This window comes from Acomys minous (genome assembly GCF_964271855.1).
Source record: "Acomys minous genome assembly, chromosome: 10".
Lineage (NCBI taxonomy): Eukaryota > Metazoa > Chordata > Mammalia > Rodentia > Muridae > Acomys > Acomys minous.
In genome coordinates, this window is record NC_140491.1 from 72,780,075 (window position 1) to 72,802,599 (window position 22,525).

The following is a 22,525-nucleotide window of genomic DNA, read 5'->3' on the forward strand; positions in this document are numbered from 1 at the left end:
GGCGGACTTAAAAAAAACTTAAGATGAAAAATTTTAGATGCTGATTTGAAAGGGTGCCAGTGGGATGCATAGTTTCTTTTAAAATGTTGGAGAATATATGCAAAATTTGGGGGAGGGGCCACTGAAATACTCAGACCTAAGAATAAAATGAGAAATTTAAAAATAGACTTAGGCTGGGTGTGGTGGTGCACACCTTTAATCCCAGCACTCGAGAAGCAGAGGCAGGTGGATCTCTGTGAGTTCGAGGCCAGCCTGGTCTACAAAGCGATTCCAGGAAAACCAAGGCTACACAGAGAGAGAGCCTGTCTAAAAAAAAAAAAAAAAAAAAAGACTTAGATTTGTGAACTGCATTGGGTTCCTGTGTAACATCTTGTGATTAGGAAGAAACCTGTGAGCCTATTGTGTAATTATCTGTAGGGGTGCTCGTCAAAGTAAAGACAAATGGTGAGGCTCCCCATGGTTGGAGTTTTTCCCTCTCCAGACCCTGGGGTGAGGGAGGTTCATGAGAGTTGATGTCATTTTAATCAGTGTGGTTAAATGATGACTCGTGAGTGCTGGCTTCTGCAAAGAGGAGAGTGAACAGGTCAGCAGGCTGGAGGAAGGGAGAGATGGTTTTGAGCCAATCAGTGGATCGGGGGGGGGGCGGGTTTTTTTTTTAATGGGCTTTAGGCTTGCTATGGAAGTATTAGCAATAATGTGTTTTTAAAAAAATGGAAAGGCGGCTGTGGCTGGAGGGTGGGGTGTTGAAATTAAAAATTGAGAGAGGATGACAAGACACAAAGAGAAGACTAGCATGGACAGCTAAGATGAAGGACTGGACAGCGTGGTTAGCACTGAGAGGAACTCACAGGAAGCACATGTGAACGCCCCTTTCCTCTGAACACCCACAGCCCCTTTGTCACCTCCTGTACTTTGTCAGCTTGGCATCACATGACCATCGTCCTATCCCTTCCTCCTCTCTGTAACCCTTCATGTACCAAAGTGAACTTCTAGGACAACACTCAGTGCGTGTGCTCATGGAAGTGGAATGTGTGTGCGTGCGTGTGTGTGTGTGTGTGTGTGTGTGTGTGTGTGTGTGTGTGAGATTACTCTGATGACGTTTCTCTCTTTATTATAATACACTAAAAATCACTACTCACCGTTGTCTCAGCGGTCCTATAGTTGTAAACTGTTCCTTTCAGTTGGATCTGTTCCCCTCGTACAACAGAATATGGTATGTTCATCTCCAGGAAGACATCTTTGAACACCTTTGCCTTGAGTGTGTCGGCAACACATATACCTTCCATCCAAAGGAAAAGCAAGGTAGGGTCAGATTAGGGAGTTCTTAACATATTTTATTGGTACAAATATGTCACATTTGCTTTTTTTTTAAAGACAATATTTCATTTGTTTGTCAAATATTTAATTCTATTTGAAACATGAGAATGCAGATTAAGGAGAGTACCATGTCTTTTTAGGTATTTATTGTTGGCTCCATTTAGTGACTATAACAGTTGATTGTGGAGACCAAGATTTTGTAAAAAGAAAACAACAACAACAAAAACAAAAAACAAAACAAAACAAAACAAAACAAAAAAAACAAAAACAAAGAAAATAAGCAAATGGAAGTGGTCCAGTAGTTATTGATGAAAGTATCTGCATGAAGTCACTTTCCAGGGGCGTCATTCCGAGAGGAAAGACATAGATTTGTTTCTAACTCCCCTAAATCTCCTCCTCCCTGTCAAAAGTGAAGGAAAGTCCAGTTTGATCACAGTGTTACAGTCAGCGGCTAGTGGAGGAGCAGAAGAAAGCCAGTAGCTTTAAAGGTGTAGGGACATTGAAGTCTTGAAAAGAAAGAAAATTAAAAATCTTGCCTCACAGCCTGGGTGAACTAAATTTACAGTAACAAGGAACTACATTGTGGCGAAATCAAATCACTGCTGAAGTGAGCACGTGACTCGTGGCTTCTTACCACTGTCTGAAATGCCAATGCCTTGGATTTCCCAGGTGGTGAGTGAGTCGGGCAGCGCAACCTGCAGCTGGTTTCTGGAAGTTGAAGCGTTGATATTTGTGATGGTTAATATCAGCACCTTAACCAGATCTAGACTACCCACCAGGCTGTGCCTGTGAACCATGTACTCGATTGGGTCAGTTGAGGAGTAAAGAGCCACCTTCAGTGTGGGCAGTGCCATTCCCTAGGCTTGGGTCCCCAATTGCACAGAGAGGCTACCTGAATGGGAACATTTGTTAGACTTCCCCCCAGCAATGGACTGCTTAGAGCTGTGAGCCACAATAAGCCCCTCCTCCTTGAAGTTACTTTGGTCAGGTATCTTATTCCAGAATCAGAAGAAGAAACAAATACAACATCCAACTACAGTGCAACGTTAGAGTGGACGATATCACATCAGCTCTCAAGGAAAAAAACTCATCTAGAAAAATATATTCAGTGTCCGGTCCACCCATCTCGGCTCTGCAGATACTGCACTTGCGGGGCGAACACTGGAAGTGAGAAGGATGCCTTTGAAATAGTTCCCTCTCAGAGCATATAATACAAGGGAAGATACGTTCCCTGCTATTATGTGCTAAAATATGGGAGTAAAGTAATGAGCTGTAACACTGCTTGTAACAAATCTGTATGACTAAAACCTGTCGGCTGTGACTAAGCCTGGGTATGTGTTGAAGCTACGGCCTATTGGTTCTCCATCACGCATAACGTCAGGAGCTGAGTACACGGTTTGTAAGCTATGCTCCTGCTGTCCCCCAGTTAACAGTCTAGTATAAGGTAGTTCGATAAATGTTGAGCTGTGTAACCGCTGTACAAGACGGCGCTGAAAGGGCCCATTCATATCGGTGTCTCTACAAACAGGACCCTAAGCCAGGACCTGGATATGAGATTGAGAACTGAAGTCAGGCTTTGCTTTAGAAGTCTTGGCTTTCTAACGAAGAAGACGAGTAAGGGACAGGCTACTGTAACACCATGTGAGTCCCACAACAGGGGTAGTTGGAGCTAGTAATCAATCCAGTCCTGTTCTGGTCTAGGACTGCGCACGGGGGGGGGGGGGTATTTTACTAGAACCGCTGAACAGGAAGTGGTGTTGGGTGGAATAGGCCATGGTGTGGGAAAGGGTTTATAGATGCACAGGGCTCATCACCAGTGCAAAGCCAGCCGCAGCCAGCCTAAGAATGATGGGCGGGGCACCGTGCTTTCATCACGGCTTCCCATGCCTGCTATGGAAAGACTGCCCATTAAACTAAAACTCTAGCTGAACGGTGGTGGCTCACGCCTTTAAGCCCAGCACTTGGGAGGCAGAGGCAGGTGGATCACTGTGAGTTCAAGGCCAGCCTGGTCTACAAAGGGAGTCCAGGACAGCCAAGGCTACACAGAGAAACCCTGTCTCGAAAAACAAACAAAACAACCCCAACAACAACAAAACAACAAAAAAACCTCTAATGAAGAGTTTGACAAAATATAATCCCTATTTGGGGTTTCTCTTAATGTCTTTGTTTTATATCCAGATACCTTTTGACTGAAAATAGCTGCCCAATATGGTGTATGGCACATAGCTATGTGCACTAAACGCATGTCAAAGACAAACTAAATAAAGTAGCACCATTCTTTACTAATAATTAATGTTGCTTTGAACTCAATTCTCAGACAAAAGTACACTAGACAAAATGTAACTATATAGTGGCATTATCTTAACTATAGGGAAAATAGTAATGTCCAGATGTTGATGATAATACTTTAATTTTCCATATCTTTTCCCAGAGGAACATCAAAGCTACCTTTTGGGGACACGATGGACTTCCCACAGCCAGCTCTCTGGAAAGTAGCTTCGAATATCTGCCTTCATCACTGGTAACAGGGTCTTTATATCTGGGGGAAAATATATTCAGTTATAGAAACCAATGATAATTCTGTTTACAGGTGAATTCTTAAACCATTCATCTATGACTTAACTGTTTTCAGAAAAGGTCAGTAAGGTATAATTTAATGATTTCAAAACTGAACTTTTAAACCTTTTAATGCTTTTGATTAATGACACTGACAAAAGAGCAAAGAAATAACTGAGGGTTTGTTACCTGATAAATGTTTCACCTTTCTTTTTAAAAAACATTTATTTATTATTATCTATACAGTGCTCTTTATGCATGTATACCTACGGGCCAGAAGAGGGCAGCAGATCACATTATATAGATGGTTGTGAGCCACCATGTGGTTACTGGGGATTTTTTCTTTTTATTATTTTTTTAAAAATCTTTCTGAGATTATACAAAACATCAGCGAGCCTAAATTTATTTGCAATTTTGTGATTTTTGGCAATTAGAGGTATCAGTAAATGTGGCCGTTTTCTGCGATTTCTGGCTTAGTTGGTAGTTTCTATTTCTTTTAGTACAGTGGGTGGACCTTCTGCTCCATCCAAGATGCATTCATAGGGGCTGTGGATCTACCACAGAGTCTCAGAAACCTAGGAAACCAGATACACTACCAAACACTACAGTCTTGGACATCAGCATAAGCAGCCCAGGCCTGGGGTCCCTGAGCGAAGCCGTCTCCCTACTGGGGGGGGGGGGCAGGTCATTCACAAGCCAGGGTGGGCAGGGAGCCACACACAGCCTGGCACGCCTGAAGATGGGTAACAGCAGACAGAGATCAGACTGCGGGGAGGCCAAGCTGTCTAGTACAGGGAATAGACTCAGCGGGGAGGCGGGGCTAAAGCCAATCGGAAGATGCCAGTTGAAAAAGTGGGCAGTAGGGAAGAAATGTATGTGCTAGAAGGTTCATCAGATGGATGCTCGGAGGAGCAAAAACTTGGAGACAACTCAAATGTGCGCAGTTGTGATGAAAGGGTCCCTAATGGTGCAGATTTTTTTTTAAATGCAATACCGTTTATGTCTGTGGAATGTTCCCATTGAGCCAGGCAACACTTAAGATACAGAGCTCAGCAAAACGCAGTGGAAAGGGGAGATGCCAGTTTGCTTTTGCTTCTTTTCCCAAAAAAATGATGCCTAGATGAAGGTCCTAAAAGTTTTGAATACAGGAAGTTTTATAGATTGGAAAAAATCAGATTGTTGGCTGAAAGTGAAATAAGTCTTCCAGTCACAAACAAACTTATTGTTTTGCTCAGTCTTTTTGCTAGCTGGGCAGTTGATGGTGCTTGTCTTTAATTCTAGCACTTTGGAGGCAGAGGCAGGCAGACCTCTGTGAGTTCAAGGCCAGCCTGGTCTTAGACAGCCAGGGCTGCACAGGGAAACCTCCAATCCCCCCCACCCCCGGGAAAAAAAGTCTTTTAGGGTATTTGGTTAGTGTAAACACAAACTTCATTTTCAGTGGTTACAATATAACAGAACCACAGAATTTTAGAGTTCAGGAATAAAGGGGTTTACCTGCCTGAGGCTCACCAGACAAATCATCACTCAAGCTTTGCGGGAGATTGGCTTTAGAGTCACACCAGATCCGGATCCAGACTTGACTGGGAACTGTACCACCGCAACGCCCCCCCCCCCCCCCACCAAGAGTAACAAAGTTGCCTTCCTCAGCAGCGTTAATTTACACAAAGTCTCCTCGATCACATAGAATTCTAGCAGGAAATCTCAAGACTTACGGAGCCTTCCCAACTGCACGTTTTTAAGGCGGCTTTGCTCTCGGATCTTGGTGGCAAGAGTGCAACACTCATTGAAGGCTCTGACACAGTTTGGGCCAATGGTAATGCGAGCAAGTCGCTGCGCGCAGGTCTCATAGTCATTGTGACGGGCTCCATCATAACAGCATTTCCTTGGCACTCTGTGTTTGTAATTAGCAGCTGAAATAGTGACAACACACAAACCCTCGTCATGCACAACCATAACCATAACATCTCAGATTTAGAGCTCTCAAGGGATATTTGGTTCCTATCATCAGATAACCTCCCCTGCCCCAACTCAGCAGCGCCCCCCAGCGGCTGACTTAGGACTTCTCCAAAAGCTGGGATCATGTGTCCTCAGCAGGCAGCCGGTTCCAACTCACACTGCGTGGCTGAAGGACCTCCAGCAGCTAAGCTACGCATAACTTTTGAAAGACTTTAACACCTTTTGAGTAAAACAAATTATATATTCAGGAGACGTTGGCATATTTGGTTTTGTAGAGTAACTGGATATCCTCCTCATTCTAGCATTTTTTTTTTCCTGATACAGTCTGTAGACTTTCACTAAGTCCTGTCTCGTAAGCACTCACCTAGTAAAAGCATCAAAACTGATGAGCTGTCTAGACGACCCTTCCTAGTCCGTATTCTTTAAATGATAACATGTAAATAATTGATTAAAACTAATAAGTAAAATTGATTACCAAAAGGTGGTTAACTATCACATTAGCATTTAAATCCTTTTCATTATATATATATATATTTTTTTTCTTTAAAGAATAATCTAAGTCAGTAGTTCTCAATCTTCCTAATGCTGTAATCCTTTAACACAGTTCCTCATGTTGTGGTGACCCCAACTTTATAGTTATTTTTGTTTCTACTTCATAACTGTAATTTTGTTACTGTTGTGAACCGTGATGTAAATATCTGTGTTTTCCAGTGGTCTTAGATGACCCCTGTGAAAGGGTCATTCAACCTCAAAGGGTTTCTACTCATGGGTTGAGAGATACTGATTTAAATGCTATTAACGGTTATATAAACAGGTTTCTTGTTAGTCATGGACTTTGCCAGGATAAAGTTCAAGAACATGATTTTAATTATTAGGCAAAGACTGTAGAAAGGAAACACTTGTAAGAAAAGTCAATATTTTTTAGTTTTTAGAGCTAGGAATGCTTCCTTTTTTTCCTCCACATATGGGGCAGAGCCCAGGGCCTGTGCGCGCTGCACGAGCTCCACAGTGAGCTGCACCTCCGGCCATAGTGATACAAACCGGAAAGACGGGTAGTTCCCGAGTAAGGATTATGGCCGATGAAACACCAGCTTTGTTTGGACTACACTTCCTGAAAGGGGTGACCTGGCGGGCCTGCGCACATCCCTTTTTTGCCCGTCCTTTAGGAACTGGGGGAGGTTCCACAGCGCTCCATTTTCTCCAGCCTCCCACACGCGCACGCACGCTCTGTTCCAGTCAGCAGAAGCCAAGAGTACCTTGCTCTTCTATCTTCTGCTGCAGGAGCTGCAGGTCTCTCTTCGGCCTGAGAATTTCTTTACACGAGTCATCTGTTTAGACATAGAACACGGGGCAAAGGACTTAAAACTCCAAAGGGGGAGTTTCATGAAAAGTACGTATTTGAAACACCCACAGTGCTGGTTTAACAAGCCTGCCCTGAGCCCACTGATGGCTAGGCTGTGTTGCAGGGCTCCGTGCAGCCCTTCGCGTGCATGCCTGAAGATGGGTAACAGCAGACAGAGATGAGACTGCGGGGAGGCCAAGCTGTCTAGTACAGAGAATAGACTCAGAGGGGAGGCGGGGCTAAAGCCAGTCGGAAGATGCCCGTTGAAAAAGCTGGGTGGCTTGGGGTTTTTGTGGGACTCTTAACAGCGGGAGTGGGGAATGTCTCTGACGCTTTGTCGGCTCTTGGGATCCTTTCCCTCCTGCTGAGTTGTCGTGTGCAGCCTTGTGGCTTGTCTTATTGCTCCTTGTTATGCCACGTTAGCTTGATAGCACCGGGAGGCCTGCTCTTTTCTGAAGGGAAATAGAGGAGCAGTGGGTCTGGGTGGGGGAGGGGGGAGATGAGGAGGAGTACCCGGGAGAAGTGGAGCAAGGGGAGCTGCAGTTGGGATGTGTTGTATGAGAGAAGACTAAAGAAAAAAGAAAAAGAACAGACCGGGCGCTGTGTGTCACACCTCTGAATATTAGAGAGGGGCCCCTGGGTCGTCTAATCGTCTTGGTTTTAAGTGTGGCTGCCTTTTGGATCCATTGATTACAAAGAACTAGGGAGCCAGATTTCTGTCGAGCTACCTTTTTTATCTTCTAATTTGTTAAATATTTATTTATGTGTTTACATGTGTGAGTATGTGTGTGTGTGTGAGTGTGTGTATGGTGTGTGTGTGTGGTGTGTGTGAGTGTGTGTGGTATGTGTGTTGTGTGTGTGAGTGTGTGTGTGGTGTGTGTGAGTATGTGGTATGTGTGGGGTGTGTGTGAGCGCGTGTGTGAGTGAGTGTGTGTGGTGTGTATGTGTGTGTGTGTGTACATACACGCTAGTGTGCGTGTGGAGGTCAGAGGACACCTTGCAGCAGATGGCCCTCTCCTACAACGTGGGTTTTTGAGACACGGTCTCACTGAGCCTGGAGCTCTCTAGTTGGCTAGACTGGGTGTGGCTAATGAGCTCCAGGGATCTGCTTTTCTCCTCACTCCCTGATACACGGCTGCAGTGAAGCATGCTAAGAGACTCACAGAGTCATGGCAGTCTCAGGCAGTGGGATAAACACGAGGTGTGGGAGGTGCATCTCAGGAATAAAATTCAACTGCTTTACCATGGTACCGAGCGTCATCTGCATTTGCATTGGTGAGAAAGGTGAGTCCAGCGAGATGAAATACGTCCGCGTTGTCATGGCCACCACCTGCCCCACAGCCCAGGTCACTCTTATCAAAAGCTTGAAACACCTATCCAGAAAAGAGAAACACCGGGTTTATTCCTCCAAAGAATTAAAGGTATTAGTCATTGTGCAGTGTCAGCTAATCTGTGAAATACACGGGGCATTTGTTATGTAATGGCCAAACACCACATTTCCCAGCTTCATTCCTTCAGTTGTATTTATAAAGACCTTTGTATTTAAAATATACGAAGAATGAAGCCTTAGCAAATAGCATCGAAGCTGGGCAGTGGTGGTGCACACCGTTAATCCTAGCACTTGGGAGGCAGAGGCAGGCAGATTGCTGTGAGTTCGAGGCCAGCCTGGTCTACAAAGTGAGTCCAGGACAGCCAAGGCTACACAGAGAAACCCTGTCTCAAAAAGCAAAAACAAAAACAAAACAAAAAACAAACAAACAAACAAACAAAAAAGCAAATAGCATTGATAAGGAGAATTTTAGGAACTTTCCCGGAGCATATACTATATATAGCATATATATGCTACATATAATTCATACATATTATCTATAATACATGGTACATATTATATGTATGTATAAATCAGTGTGGGAAAGGATAAAGGAATGAGCTATCCTACAACATTAATTTTTGGTTTAGAGAAAAAGTCTGGAGTCTATGTGGGAAAGCACTATAGGTGGCTTATTCTGGCTTTAATTTTAACTCCAAGAATGCCCCCCCCTTTTTTTTTCTTTCTCTCTAAATGTTTTTTAAATGTCAAAGTTTCTTGGTTCCTTCTGCCTCTCCAGAGAAACTCAAGCCCGGAAGTAATAGCTGAATGTGGCGGAACTCGATGGGGATCTGGGGACTCTGGCCACTTCCAAATTCCTCTTTCTAAATTCAGATTTGAGGGGGCATTCAAACAAGCGAACAAATGCAGCGATTTCCTACTCGGCCCCTCTCTGGATTCCCTCGGGCTACTTTAGTAACCACCACGACCCCTGACCTAAATCCTCGAACTCCCTGGACTGACCAGTGTAGCTCCCACAGTCCCAGGTGCCCCAGGAGCTCACGTCTGCTCAGAAGAGCCAAAAAGGATGGCTGACCTGTGCTTTAGCGGCAAACAGGGTGGTCTAGCTACCTAAGGAACTCAGTGTTGAGTATGTTGAAGAAAAGCCACCCAGGCCCCGTACTCTGTACTCTCTCCCCCTACGTCGAGCCCACACGTTGTGAAGCTACTCCGCCCCACGACCACCACTGACGGGCACTTAACCCTTTGCATGGGCCTTTTGGCTGTTTCCTGGACTCCGTACACAGCACTGTCCACCGCCGAAAGCGCCACCCATGAGTCCCCTTCCGTCGCTGTATCGAGGGACACAGTTTGGCCTGGAGAGTACACATCTGCATCTGGAGACAGATGAACCTGAAAGGTCATTTGGAAAAGAAAAGGTCACTTGTGCGCGACAAAGCCAATCAAAGGCAACCGCCCACCTCCGCCACCTGCAAGGGATGTAGACGCACTGCCACGCAGCAGCTCGGCTCACCTGGAGCGGATTGCCACACTTCTCTTCAACGTTTATCCAGACCGAGTCAGCCACTAACTCTGCTGTCTGCTCCCTGGTGACTATGTAATAGACCAGGAGTCGGGCTGAGGGAACCATGTTCTGCGTGACTGGGATGTTGATGTTTTGATAAGATGAATCGAGAAATTTCTCTCTTGTGCCATACTGTACAATTTTGCCCTTGGATAAAATCTGAAATTAGACAGCAGTAGCAACAATCAATGAAACAGAAGTTGAACCCGTACTCCAGTTGGGATGCAGTTCAGAGTTGGAGCAAGTGTCAAATTGAGAAAGTGGAAAATGAACCTGTATGTTTCGACTGTGTGCTGGGTGTTTCACAGCTACTAAAATTCTTTTTTTCTTTTCCGTTCCCCCTCCCCACCCCCTGAGACAGGGTTTCTCTGTATTATCTTGGCTGTCCTGGACTCCCTTTGTAGACCGAGCTGGCCTCAAACTCACAGCCTACCTCTGCCTCCCAAGTCCTGGGATTAAAGGCGTGTGCCACCACGCCTGACACACCAGTGACACAGGAACATTTACCTCCACTGTAGAAACTGAGGTAGGTAAAGCACTTGGCACGCAAAGGGGAAGGATATTCAAGCCCAGAATTGACACACAGGCCATTGCAACAGCAGCCAGTAGTCCTAGCACTCAGGAGGCAGAAACAGAATCCCCAGGGCGACCTGGGCAGCAGGATTAGCTGACCAATAAGTTCTGGTCCAGGGAGAGACCTGCCTCCATAAATAAAGGGGAGCGTGACCAAGGAAGGTGCTTTGTTGTCAACTTCAGGTTTCCACATGTGTAGGCACATACACATACCTGCACACATGCTCTTGTGTACACGTGAGCTCACATATACACACAGGCATGCATCACACACACACACAAACACACACACACACAGTGTGGGTGGAGGGAAACTGGGGCTTGGGACCTATTTCTAAACGTCATACTGATTTTAGTTCAAAACCACATAATAGGGAATTAAGAGGGGGGGCTGCATTTGAAACTAATCCTGTTTGAAATCTTAAGCTCACTTAAACCTCTGCTGTCTCGTTGACTTAAAAGAAATGCTACAGCTGAGCAAGTAGCTCATAGTAGATAACCCTTGTTAGGGGATTAAGTTTTAAAGCCCTGGGTTAGGTTCTAAATGGGGGCTCAGAGTTAAAAAAAAAAAACCATGAAACCAAAATGTCTTCGATGGTCCTTTGGCTTGTCCTTAGACAGCAGGACTGCACTCGTCTTACGCAGCCTGTAAAGGGCTCCCCTAATTCTGTTATCAGTTAATATTTTTATGTTCCTTGTGTTTCAATGTCTCCTAAAGAACACTGAAAAAGTCACTGCCTATTTGTGCCCGAGTCACTGGACTAATTCACTCCACCTCCTTGGCAACTGGCCGACACTCTTTGACCCCTCTTCCTGAGGCTGCACCAGGATGCTTCACGGATGCGTCTCTTGGACTAGAAACAGGATGGGGTAACTCCAGTCTTACCAACCAGATTTGGCTCCCCTGACCTGTTATGTCAGTGAAATACACACACACACACTTGAATTAGGCGTAAGAAGTAATCATTGGCTGTGAAATAGGCCAAGGCACAATCCAAGATCTTGGATGGAGTCGTTGGCTAGGAAACCAGCTCAAAATCACGGTCCTCCCCACTCAACTCTGTGGCCATGTTGTCTTGTGACCTCTCATCCGCCCCACTCTGAAACCATCATGAGACGCTCGCCTGCCTCAGTGTTTTGACAAAGCTGTAGGCGATGTGCTTGAACATGCTCGGAAATACAAATGCAAAAGTCACTATGGAGCATCCCTATTGAAAGGACAATGTTGTGGGTGGGGGAAGGTGGGGGAAGGGCGGCGCTCCCTCATCGCTGTACTTACCAAGTAATTATAGTGAGTTATTTTGTCAATATATGGGCTCTTGGGAGTAACGATAATATTCAGATATTCTCCCACACGCACGGGCCTGTAGTTTTCCGTCCAAGCGATATATATGTAACTTTGGCTGAGAGATGAGTATGTAATTGCTTCGTATTCTTGGCTGGCTTGATTTTCTTCTGGAAGTTCGGGGGCATCAGTTCTGACCTGCGAAGGAACGTTTCGAAAGCCCAAGTGGACCGTGTGCAATGGTTTCTGTAACACAAAACCTTTAAAGCCTTTTTGTCTCTTCAGGGTCCTACACTCTGCAATGCTGGTTGCCAGAGAGAAAAAGCATCTCTTTCATCCCAGTGTGTGCTTGTATAGCTGGGCTATCAGGTAGCTATAGACAGTCTACAGGAAATGCTGAGGGGAGGGTGGGCTATGTGGGGGAGCCTTGATGACGTTCCACTCATATACATAAAATAAATGCCTCTTTTTTTTTTTTTGTAAAGAAGGGTGTTCCAAGACAGGACTATGGACACGCTTCCTAAAATACCCTGATGAACTGGAGATGTCTTCTAGGGGATGAGATGGCCCACGGGAAGGAGTAATGACAGAGGCAGCAGAAATTACCCAGGACTGGAACATCGGAGTTAAGGATGCATGGCACAGTGGCTGTCTGACCCGGCTACGGCAGGAAGCCATGCCATGGAAGTGCACATACACTCGCTGGGCAGTGATGCCCCGCCTCCAGGCAGTGGGAGGGCTCCTAACTCACGCCCCAGAGCTGGATTTGTATTCGCTGTCATCCCAGTCCATCACTTTCTAATTCCAGATACACTATCTAGTTAAAAGAGATTAGATGCTTTCCCTTTGTATCTACGAAACAGTAAAGGCAACAGTCTCAGTTCACGGCACTGATTAGATGTGTCTTTCATAAGGTCCTTAGCACAGGGCTCCTAATAAGGGCTCCGTAGACACCAGTGAGTGGAAGCCACAGGCTGTAATCTGTGTTGTCCTAATAGGAGCTCCGTAGATGCCAGTGTAAGCCAGCTTCAGCCAGTGATCTTATTATTAGCTGACTCAGATTTTATTTGGGAACTTAAATACATTTCCTGGGAGAGAGGATGATGAAGTGAGCTTTAAAGGAGAATAGTTTATGTATCAGGGGAAAAGGGCTTTGACATCTGACTCTCAAGAGTCCCTGAAAAGACAAAATACATTGTGTGTTGGAAGAGAATAAATATTGCTTCCACCGGTATCCACTGTTTTGCTACTCTGCTGTGTCTGCATTCCGATACCATCTATTTTGTATAAAAGAAAATAGTTAATTTCCAACCCCTCCCCCGGCCCAAAATCTGACAGCCCCCTCTCCACTCGCCTGTCAAGGCCCATTCACTACATTAGCAGACCGTCTCAGGCATTCCTTTCATTTTGGGTGTAAAACTAAGGAGTTATTCTCTGGACTCCGGGGACGAAACCAGCCAAAGCACACAGTCAAAAGCTCACGCTGCACTAGGGAAAATAGCAAGAAGATTTAGCTCACCTCAAACTTCAGCACCGTCACTTCAGTTGGGATGTTCACCACAAACGAAGCTACCCCATCCGAGGCGTGTGTGAGGCTTCTCTTGGGTTCCAAGTCAGACATCTCCTGGTTTACGTCGACTGTCTGTGCCGTCAGAGTTACCGGGACCCCTCCTACCAACTGCTCCAGGGAATCTTTAACCTGTACCTGTTTGCCAGAGCGATTCAGATGGATGCCAGGAGTTCACCCTGTCTCAAACCAGACCACGTCCGAAACGGCTCTCTTTCATCTCCCATTTCCTTCAGCCTCACCTACCTTGATGGAAAATGGAATCCCAGGCCTCAAGAAAAGTGGAGTGGAGACCAAATTCAGTGTGTAGGGAGAGAGGACGTATTTAATGCCGGGGATTTCTGCCTCTTCCGAAAATCCCCCTGCAAGGGCAGCAAGCATTGTATTAGTGTTTCCGGAAAGGCGATGATGGTCTACAGGATGAAGGTCTGGTCTCTGTGCCACAGGCTTATTCATCCCCTCCACGCACTTCCCGCTTATTCTTTAGCCAATGTAACTAGGATGTGGTTCCCCAGGGGGAGTCCAGAAAGGGACCAGGACCTTCCAAAGCCCACGTAGAAAGATGTCGCCCTCCTCCCCCTCACCGTGGAAGTCAGGCTATAGCACAGGACTGGCGAGGGGGGGAGGTTGGAAGAGGACATCATCTTTCAGCTGTTGGATGTGTTCAGAGGATCAAGGGAAGACGCAGGGAATCCAGAGGCTGAGCCTCAGCAGGTGTCCAGGTTAGATCATTGGGACATGAAGACAACTGGAGAAGACGCAGCAAGATGCAGAGAAAAGTCCAGAAGGTGCTATTACCCGGCAGCTTAAAGTGAGACAACTTTAAGGATAAAGCACGAGCCTCTGGTTTCCTTAACTTCCTTTCCAGCTTTTCACCCCTGTTTCCCACTATGCGGCCAGACCAGTCTGCTGTCCTGGAAAATCAGGCTTCACTCTCCGCCCTTCTTATCCTGGCCCACGGAGGGTACCCAGCTTTACGCCGTCTCCTACCGCCCTTGCCCCCCACCCCCCGCCAGCCTCCACCTTTTCTCTGAGACCCGTTCTCTTTATGACATTGTTGTTGGTCAGGCTGCAATCCTCTGGAAGCGCACCTCCTTTTACGGGCTCATAGCATCGAGCTCCTTGCTTAGAGCACACGCCAGGCTTTTGTAACAGGTTCCTTGTTAACATGTGATAATGGTTTGCAAGAGTGTGACATTTATTCAAGCACATGTGTAATCAATCCTGTGCACTAATAAGCACTTTTTGGGTATCTCATAACTACTGCTTATATTAAGTTTATTTGAAGGAAATTAAGGAACAAAACAAAGGAGAGGAAGACATTACAATAATGTTGAAAACAAAAGCCAGGTTAAGGAGCATAGTGTCACCACCACTCTCCAGCAGCTCCTGGGCCTCTAGCAATGCACGGTGTTCAATAACGTAAGTGTTTCAGTGCTCTACTCTCTGCCGTAGAAGGACAAATTTCAGTGGGCCAATGGCGCCTTAGGAATCACCAAAGACTCTTACTTTAAACCAGTTATACTTAATGTGGCTAGATTACCTAGTCAAGGTTGGTTGGGGGTTTGATATGGGCCTAAAAATATAAAACTGCATTAGTTATAAACACATACGAGAAGACAGTTTGTCTCTGCTTGGAGTAGCAACTAAAGGCTATTTAAAAACCATGAGAGCCACGGTGCAGGGGCATACACTAGTAATCCTAGCACTTAAGAGGCCGAGAGAGTAGGATTGCTGTAGGTTTGAGGCTAGCCTGTGCTACATAGTGAGATTCTGTCTCAAAACAACAGCCGTGGGATGGGACTTGAGAGCCACAGGCATGATGTAAATTAAACATGCGAAGGACATGATAGGCTGACCTGGTGAAGAGCAGAGAAAGTGGGAGAAGCCAGCACTCAGGTGGCATTCAGTGTGTGACGGGCACTCTTTAGGTCCTCTGAGCGTACTCACTATTGGAGCCTCAGCATAAGGTCAATACTGCGATTGATTGTACAGCTGATGATTGCAGAGAAGGTGACCAGGGTGATGATGACAGTACAGTACCTTTCATTACATCGTGCCTCAGCAAAAGGCTTACACACAACCTCAATTTTATTTTGGCTCTAGGCAGGTGAGGACACTGGGCGCCAGATGCGCAAGTAAAACATCCCATAGAGCCACTGCAAGGGTTAATTTGCTTTTGTAGTTCTGGTGATAGGGAGTCAGGGCCACCGGGCACCAGAGCTCTGCTCAAGTCCATTTCCAATGGAATGAAAAGGAAAGGTCAAATTGAACTATGAAAAAATGTGAAGGAACTGCAGAAATCACTTACACCATTGATATAGTGTCCAACTCTATATCAGAAGAATGCTGCACGCGCGCGCATACACACACACACACACACACACACACACACACACACACACACACACATACACACACACACCCCTTACCTGAGGATTCTGTGACGGTTACAGCAATATAAAGGTACTTGTTGTTTACATCTTCTAGACCGTCATATGACAGTTCTTTAACTGCTGTCTCAGAATCAAATGTGACTTGAGCCACTCCGTTGATCAACTTTTTTTTTTAAAGGAATAAAAGGAAGAGTCATGTTAGAGAAGGACATAAAAGGGAAAACTTTCAAAGTCGGCTTTTTCTAGCCTCTCAACTGAAGGCAAACTAGGAGCCATGTGTGTTATTGTCCCAAGTAAAGCGAATGACTGAGCCTACAGTGAAGGCTAAAATGGTTATTTTCTTGTTTTCTTTCCTTGTGTTTTTGTTTTTCATGATAGGATATCTCTGTGTAGCCAGAGAACTCACTTTGTCGACCAGGCTGGCCATGAATTCAGACATCTGCCTGGGGTTAAAGGTGTGCGTTATTAATGCCCAGCCAAAATGCTATTTTCTAATGAGTTTGTGGAGAGTTGGAGGTGTGGAAGGGTTTTGATGATCCCACAGACTTACGTACCAACTGATAATAGAGCAGACAATAAGTAAAGAGACAGGAGGCTTGTTTACGTCATTGTTTAATTACTAATTATATTGTTGAATTACCAAAAGATACTATTCTCATCTAGTTTTTTAAAAAAATGTTTCTTATTTGAAAATGGCTTGAGGAAGGCAGGCCTTTCTGTCTGATTCAGCTTGATTGACTGATGCTGGCATTGAATCCAGGACTTCATGGACGCTAGGCATGCACTTTATCATTGGGCTACATCCCTGGTCTTCAGTTATTTTAAGTATCAGTGCTTAAAGCAGACTCTTGAATTTTAAAAAGTCTCTTAATTTACATATTGAATTAATAAAACAATCTTTTAAAAAACAGAAGCTACATACCCTAACAGAAGCAAAATGCAAAATGGATGTGCAAATGTACACAAGAGGGACATGACCCAGCGTCATGTGTGGTGTAATATAGAGAACATTAAATAAGAGAAAACAGAACAACACTTTAACCTCAGTTCCAGTAACTGATTTAAACAGCCCTTAAATGTAGGCATAAGGTTATTGTGTAACTCAAATGCTGATTTCTGTATCCCCCATATCTGGTTGCAAGCCTTGTTCTGAGAATCTCCTGTCTTAATGTTGTGTAAACACTGCTCCACAACTGTTTCCTGATATGCCAATAAAGCAGCTTACAGCCAATCACTGAGCAGGGAAGAGAATAAGGCTGGACTTCCTGCCAGGTAGGGGAGGAGGAGTTAGAAGAGGAAGTAGGGAATTCAGCCAAGGGCAGAGGTGCAGGAGAGAGGAACTGGAGCAGGAAAGCTACAAAGTGCAAGTAATAACTGTTCAGTTCTTGTGCTGTGAAGCATATCATTAAACAAGTATAAAAGAGTCTCAGGTATTTGTGTGATAGACTGGTTAAGAGAGAAACTAAGAGAAACACGGTTATTAAAAATGACTGTAACAATCATGGACAGATTTCACGTTCCGTGGGTACTTTGTGCCCTGAAGGATGTTAGCGGCAGCATCTACACAGCACCCTCATTGAAAAACAAAAACAAAAACAAAAACAAAAACAATTATAAGTAGTTCTTGGCATTGCTGAATCTCCCAATGGGTTAAATGCCTTCCATGCCAATTTGAGAGCTACACTGCAAGAAAGCCAAAACATGCTTTAACAAGAGAGACTTGCAGTCTAGGGAGCACATAGGATGGCCAACTGTGTTCAGGTGGTCAGGGATACGTCCCAAAGAAAAGGTGCCAGTGTTGGAACATAAGGAATGAGAAGGAATTGGGCATGGAGAAGTCAGGAAGGGTGGAGGGAAGGAGCAGAGACCTGGGGGTAAGAGAGTATATGTTAAGTTGAGAAAAGGAAAAGATGGCATGGTACTGATTGGCAAGGGAGGCTGGTGCCAAAGAAAGGGCAGTTTATTTGTTTTCTGTTTCCATTTGGCATGCATGTGTGTATGTTATGCTTGTTGTATGAGCATTGTACGTATGTGGGTTTCTTTGCATGTATGGGTGGATGCATGTGCATATGAGGGCCCAAGGTTGACATCAGTGTATGCTGGATCATTCTTCCACCTTCCTTGCTGAGTCAGGCTCTCTCAATCAAGCCCAGAGATCACTGATATGGCTCATTTCTGTAGCTAGCTCGCTCCACGGTGGAGGAATGCTGAGTGGCTGTAACAACTTTCATTAAGCCTGAATTTCTCAACATTTAGAGACTGGACCAAAAATGCTATCTATAGCTTGTTTAACAATTTTCCCAGTTTTATTTGGGCCCCTGTATAGGTATTATTATGTCCCAAGTCAGCCTGAAGAAGCCTTAAAAAGAGAACGCTGTCCCATTTCCCTTAAAGGGGGTTGGATAAGGCTTTGGGCTATGGATGTTTATCTTCATTAGGAATTGATTGTGTTATTATTGATTTTATTCAGAAAGAGAATGAGGTTGGACTCAGGGATTCTTCTCTGCGAATATAGAAACATAGGAATGATGGGACAAATGGTAGATTATTGAATCTATCTTCAACTTAAGGCATTAAAGGTTACTCACAAGTATATTTTTAATTCATTGGTATAGAATATTAGATATTGATGTAAAATAAGTTTATTTTTAATCATTATACTATTCAAATTTATCACAAGACTATATATCCTAGGTTTAATAGATAAGGTAAAATATTTAGATTAAGTCTTCAAAAACCTCAGAGACCTACAGAATATGGCATTTAAAGAAATTTTAATTGTTTTGAGGATTCTTTGAAAATGAGACAGACTGACTCCTGGCAACACCCAGCCTGCCTCAAAGAAGGTAATGAGCATAGAGGAACCTCCTTATGGAGATGGCTTCAGACCTTGTTTTCTGCCGCAGACAGAATTCTGCCTGAAATGGGCAAGCTTGGATGCAGGTGGAGTTGACGGCCAAACTTTGCCAAGACAGGATAGGCAAGTCCTCAATAGTCCCTGCTTCACAAACATATCTGTCAGATATATTGGGCCAGAAGGCTGAAGATGATGCTCCAACGTGTTAGAAAGTTTTGAGTGACTGTTCAGGCAGCAAAATGTCTCTGTCATTTCTTTCTTTCTTTCTTTCTTTCTTTCTTTTTTTTTTTTTTTGAAGCTGATAACCTGCACTTCCTATTTACTCAGCTAATTAATTTTATTCCTTCTCAAGTCTCTGATGGGGTTGAAGACAGTGATACATTATGAGTAAAACATAAATATAATGATTGTTTTGTGGTTCTTATGTATGTATATTGGTAATGATATAAATGTATAGGTAAAAGGCTTTTTAAAAAATTTTATTAGACTAAAAGGGGGAATTGTGGAGGAATGCTGAGTGGATGTAACAACAGTCAATAAAGCGTTGTTTAGCCAATCAGCTGGGCAGAAGGACAGGAAGTGGAAGGCGGGACTTCTGGGGAGAAGGGAAGAAAAAGTGTGCTGGTTAGGGGAAGAGAGGGAGGTGGAGGAGGATGAGGAGAGAAATTGCCTAGCACCATCAAAGTGGCAAGTGCTTGGGGTATATGTACGTTAAGAGGTTTTGAGTAGTTTGTTTATTTTACGGGTAGATTTGTTTTAGTTAGATTCTGCCCAGCACGTAGTGCTGACAGTTTAAAAGTACGCTTCAGACTTCTTGTCGTTATTTAGCCTTCTTAGGCCAAACCATACAAATTTATTGCAACAAAAGGAGGAATTTATTCCTTAGGGCAATAGATGCCAACAGGGAATTTAAGCCTCACTATCTGCAGGTGTCCAGATTGTGGGACTGGGCCAGAGGCTTTGCAGGTACTATGCCTCCTCACATAGGCGAGACCTGAGCAAACATCTTTTTGTTTGCTTGTTTTGTTTTGTTTTTCGAGACAGGGTTTCTCTGTGCAGCCTTGTCTGTCCTAGACTTGCTTTGTAGACCAGGCTGGCCTCGAACTCACAACGATCCGCCTGCCTCTGCCTCCCATGTGCTGGGATTAAAGGTGTGCGCCACCACGCCCGGCCTGAGCAAACATCTTACCGTTTTGACTTGCATTGCCCTCTGCATCATTTCCTTCTGATCCTCTTTTATGTCCTCTCTCAATCCAAAAAAGACATACACTTCAGCATCAGGGACCACTTTGTTATAAAAATACCTGTTGAACAATATCAGAAAGTCGTTTTCCTACCGTTGTTACAGTGGGTGATATATATGGGTAAGAGCTGACGGTTTGCAGTTATAGAAGGCACATGATACACTTGCCCCAACCAGTGTTCTGCTTCGCCCTTAGAGGGTCACAGGGAGAAAAAGATGGCTTTAACCCCGACACTGAGTTCAGGGTCAGCCTGATCAATGTAGTGACCTCCGGGCCAGCAGGGGGCCACATAGTGAGAACTTGTCTTTGTTTTTAAAAGTAGGTTAAGGCTTTGTGATATAAGAAGGCAGTGCACATCCTGGCAAGGAAGGAATATGGAGATGGCAGCACACGGCTGTGGACTCCGAACACCTAGGCAGACCAGGAAGAGGAAGGGGAAAATGACACGCCCCTTTTCACTTTGGCCAGAGCAATGTGAAAAGTGGTAGGTAAATACGATTAAAAGACATGGCATGCACGTGCGTAATTTTCAAATAACTAATTGAAATATATTAAAAATGGGATGGTAAGCGAAGCACTCTGTATCAGTCTCCATATCCTAAGTTGAGTTGCTTATGAATGCACACATGAGCTTCAGTCTTTAGCATGTTTTTTTTTTTCCTGCCTTCTAAGCTTAACTCAGGACAGGCAAATAGACCGTCAGTCAGCATGATGTGTCGATGTGTCCTCTGTCCATCGCCAAAGTCACGGGGCACAGTGGGTCACAGGCTGACTTTGTACAACTCTGAGCTCGAACCAGAGCCTAATGGAGTTAGTCTGAGAAAGCCGTGATCTTACCTTGCTCTTACAGTGATCTCAAAGTTCTTAAAATTCTTATGGCCAATGAAGTTACTTTCTGGTTCGATTGAGACAGAGAAACGTGGCAGGACTGGAAACAGAATTGAAGAGATGGTGTCACCATTTAAGTAGAGCAGCCTTTGAAGCACAGCAGGCAGCTGTGCTTTCTAACTGGGCAAGAGGCACATGAATAAAGCATCATCATCATTTCCATCATCATCATCATCATCATCAACAACAACAACAACAAGAATGATCTCTCTGATAAACTGTCTCTCTCTCCAAATCAGAGTGAATCCAGGCTTGATACACCCAAATCACTTGTTTATATTTTGATTATAGCAGTTATAATGGACAATAGATGTCTCCTTCCAGTAGAGTAGAAGTTCCTTAAAAACAGAACAAAAGAACAAGGAATTTCTCTCTGTCTTCGTCTTTCTCTGTCTCTGTCTCTCTGTCTCTCTGTCTATGTTTCTCTCTCTCTCTCTCTCTCTCTCTCTCTCTCTCTCTCTCTCTCTGTATGTGTGTGTGTGTCTTTTTCTCTTAACCTTGTGTAAGAAAGGAAAATGTGGGTATATTTAGCATCTCCCTTTCATTAGTGGATAAAATCTACCCAATATTTAAGAGCTATCGTTAGCTCTGGCGCTAACACGCTAACATAGAGTTGTCTTGATTGCTAATTGATGTTGGAGGTCCTAGCCCACTGTGGGTGGCAGCATTCCCTGGGCAGGTGATCCTTCACTGTGTAAGAAATCTAGTTAAACATGAGCATGTAAGCAAGCAAGGAATGTTCTTCAAAGCCAGGTGGTGGTGCACGTCTTTAACCCCAGCACTCAGGAGGTAGAGGCAGGTAGATCTCTGAGTTCAAGGCTAGCCTGGTCTACAGAGTGAGTCCTGGAACATCCAGGGCTACACAGAAAACCCCTGTCTCAAAATACAGCCCCCCACCCCCACCAAAAGTGTTCTTCCATAGTTTTGGCTTCAGCTTCCTGCGTGAGTTCCTACTCTGACTTCTCTCAGTGATGAACTCTGACCTGGAAGCGTAAGCCGTAGTACTTGGGCTGGTTGGGATTTCCCCTTTCCTTAAAAATAGATTCTTCTCATACTCCTGATTACAGTTTCCCCTCCCTCCACTCCTTCCAGTCTTGTGTCATTGTCCCCGCCCCCGGCCCCGCCCCCTTCCTCTCCCCTCTCCCATCTGGATCCACTCACTTTCTGTCTCTCATTAGGAAATAACATAGAGGTCCTCTGGAAGACTCCACCCAGCACGGGGTCAAAACCGATGCTAAGACTCACAGCCAAACTCTGGGCAGAGCACGGAAAGTTGTGTGGAAGAGTCAGGGGATAGAAGGGCCCAGAGACCATCAAAGCCAATGAATCTGGATGGGGCAGGGGTGGGGGTGGGGCTGCTGCACCAACCAAGGGCAAGGCATGCAGAGAACCTAGACACTTGTTCAGATGTAGCCAGTGGACAGCTCATTCTCCACATGGATCCCCTGGTAAGGGGAGCTGGGACTACCTCTGACATGGACCCTGGTGCCTGTGATTTGATCACTTCCTCTTGATGGAGCGGCCTTGTGGCGCGCGCGCGCGCGTGTGTGTGTGTGTGTGTGTGTGTTGGTGGTTCACTGAGGAAGAGGATGCAGGCTATCCTAATGAGACCTGAGAGGCTGGGGTCTGGTGGTAGGGGAGGAGGGCTCC

The 22,525-nt window shown here is 44.9% G+C and overlaps 1 protein-coding gene across 1 annotated transcript in view; it reads right to left on the reverse strand.

Moving 5' to 3' along the window:
* The window catches only part of LOC311607672 (complement C5), an 82,751-nt gene that overhangs the window by 41,407 nt on the left and 18,819 nt on the right, over nt 1–22,525 (reverse strand). Inside the window, exons 7-20 of the mRNA XM_084799622.1 lie at nt 20,825–20,915; nt 19,933–20,047; nt 15,923–16,049; nt 13,737–13,852; nt 13,443–13,628; nt 11,918–12,121; nt 10,015–10,224; nt 9,744–9,893; nt 8,415–8,544; nt 7,086–7,157; nt 5,586–5,783; nt 3,766–3,856; nt 1,952–2,025; nt 1,140–1,279 (exon numbers count right to left, since the gene is read on the reverse strand). Coding sequence (XP_084655748.1) covers nt 1,140–1,279; nt 1,952–2,025; nt 3,766–3,856; nt 5,586–5,783; nt 7,086–7,157; nt 8,415–8,544; nt 9,744–9,893; nt 10,015–10,224; nt 11,918–12,121; nt 13,443–13,628; nt 13,737–13,852; nt 15,923–16,049; nt 19,933–20,047; nt 20,825–20,915 — 1,904 coding nt within the window. The remainder of the gene's footprint in view (nt 1–1,139; nt 1,280–1,951; nt 2,026–3,765; nt 3,857–5,585; nt 5,784–7,085; nt 7,158–8,414; nt 8,545–9,743; nt 9,894–10,014; nt 10,225–11,917; nt 12,122–13,442; nt 13,629–13,736; nt 13,853–15,922; nt 16,050–19,932; nt 20,048–20,824; nt 20,916–22,525) is intronic.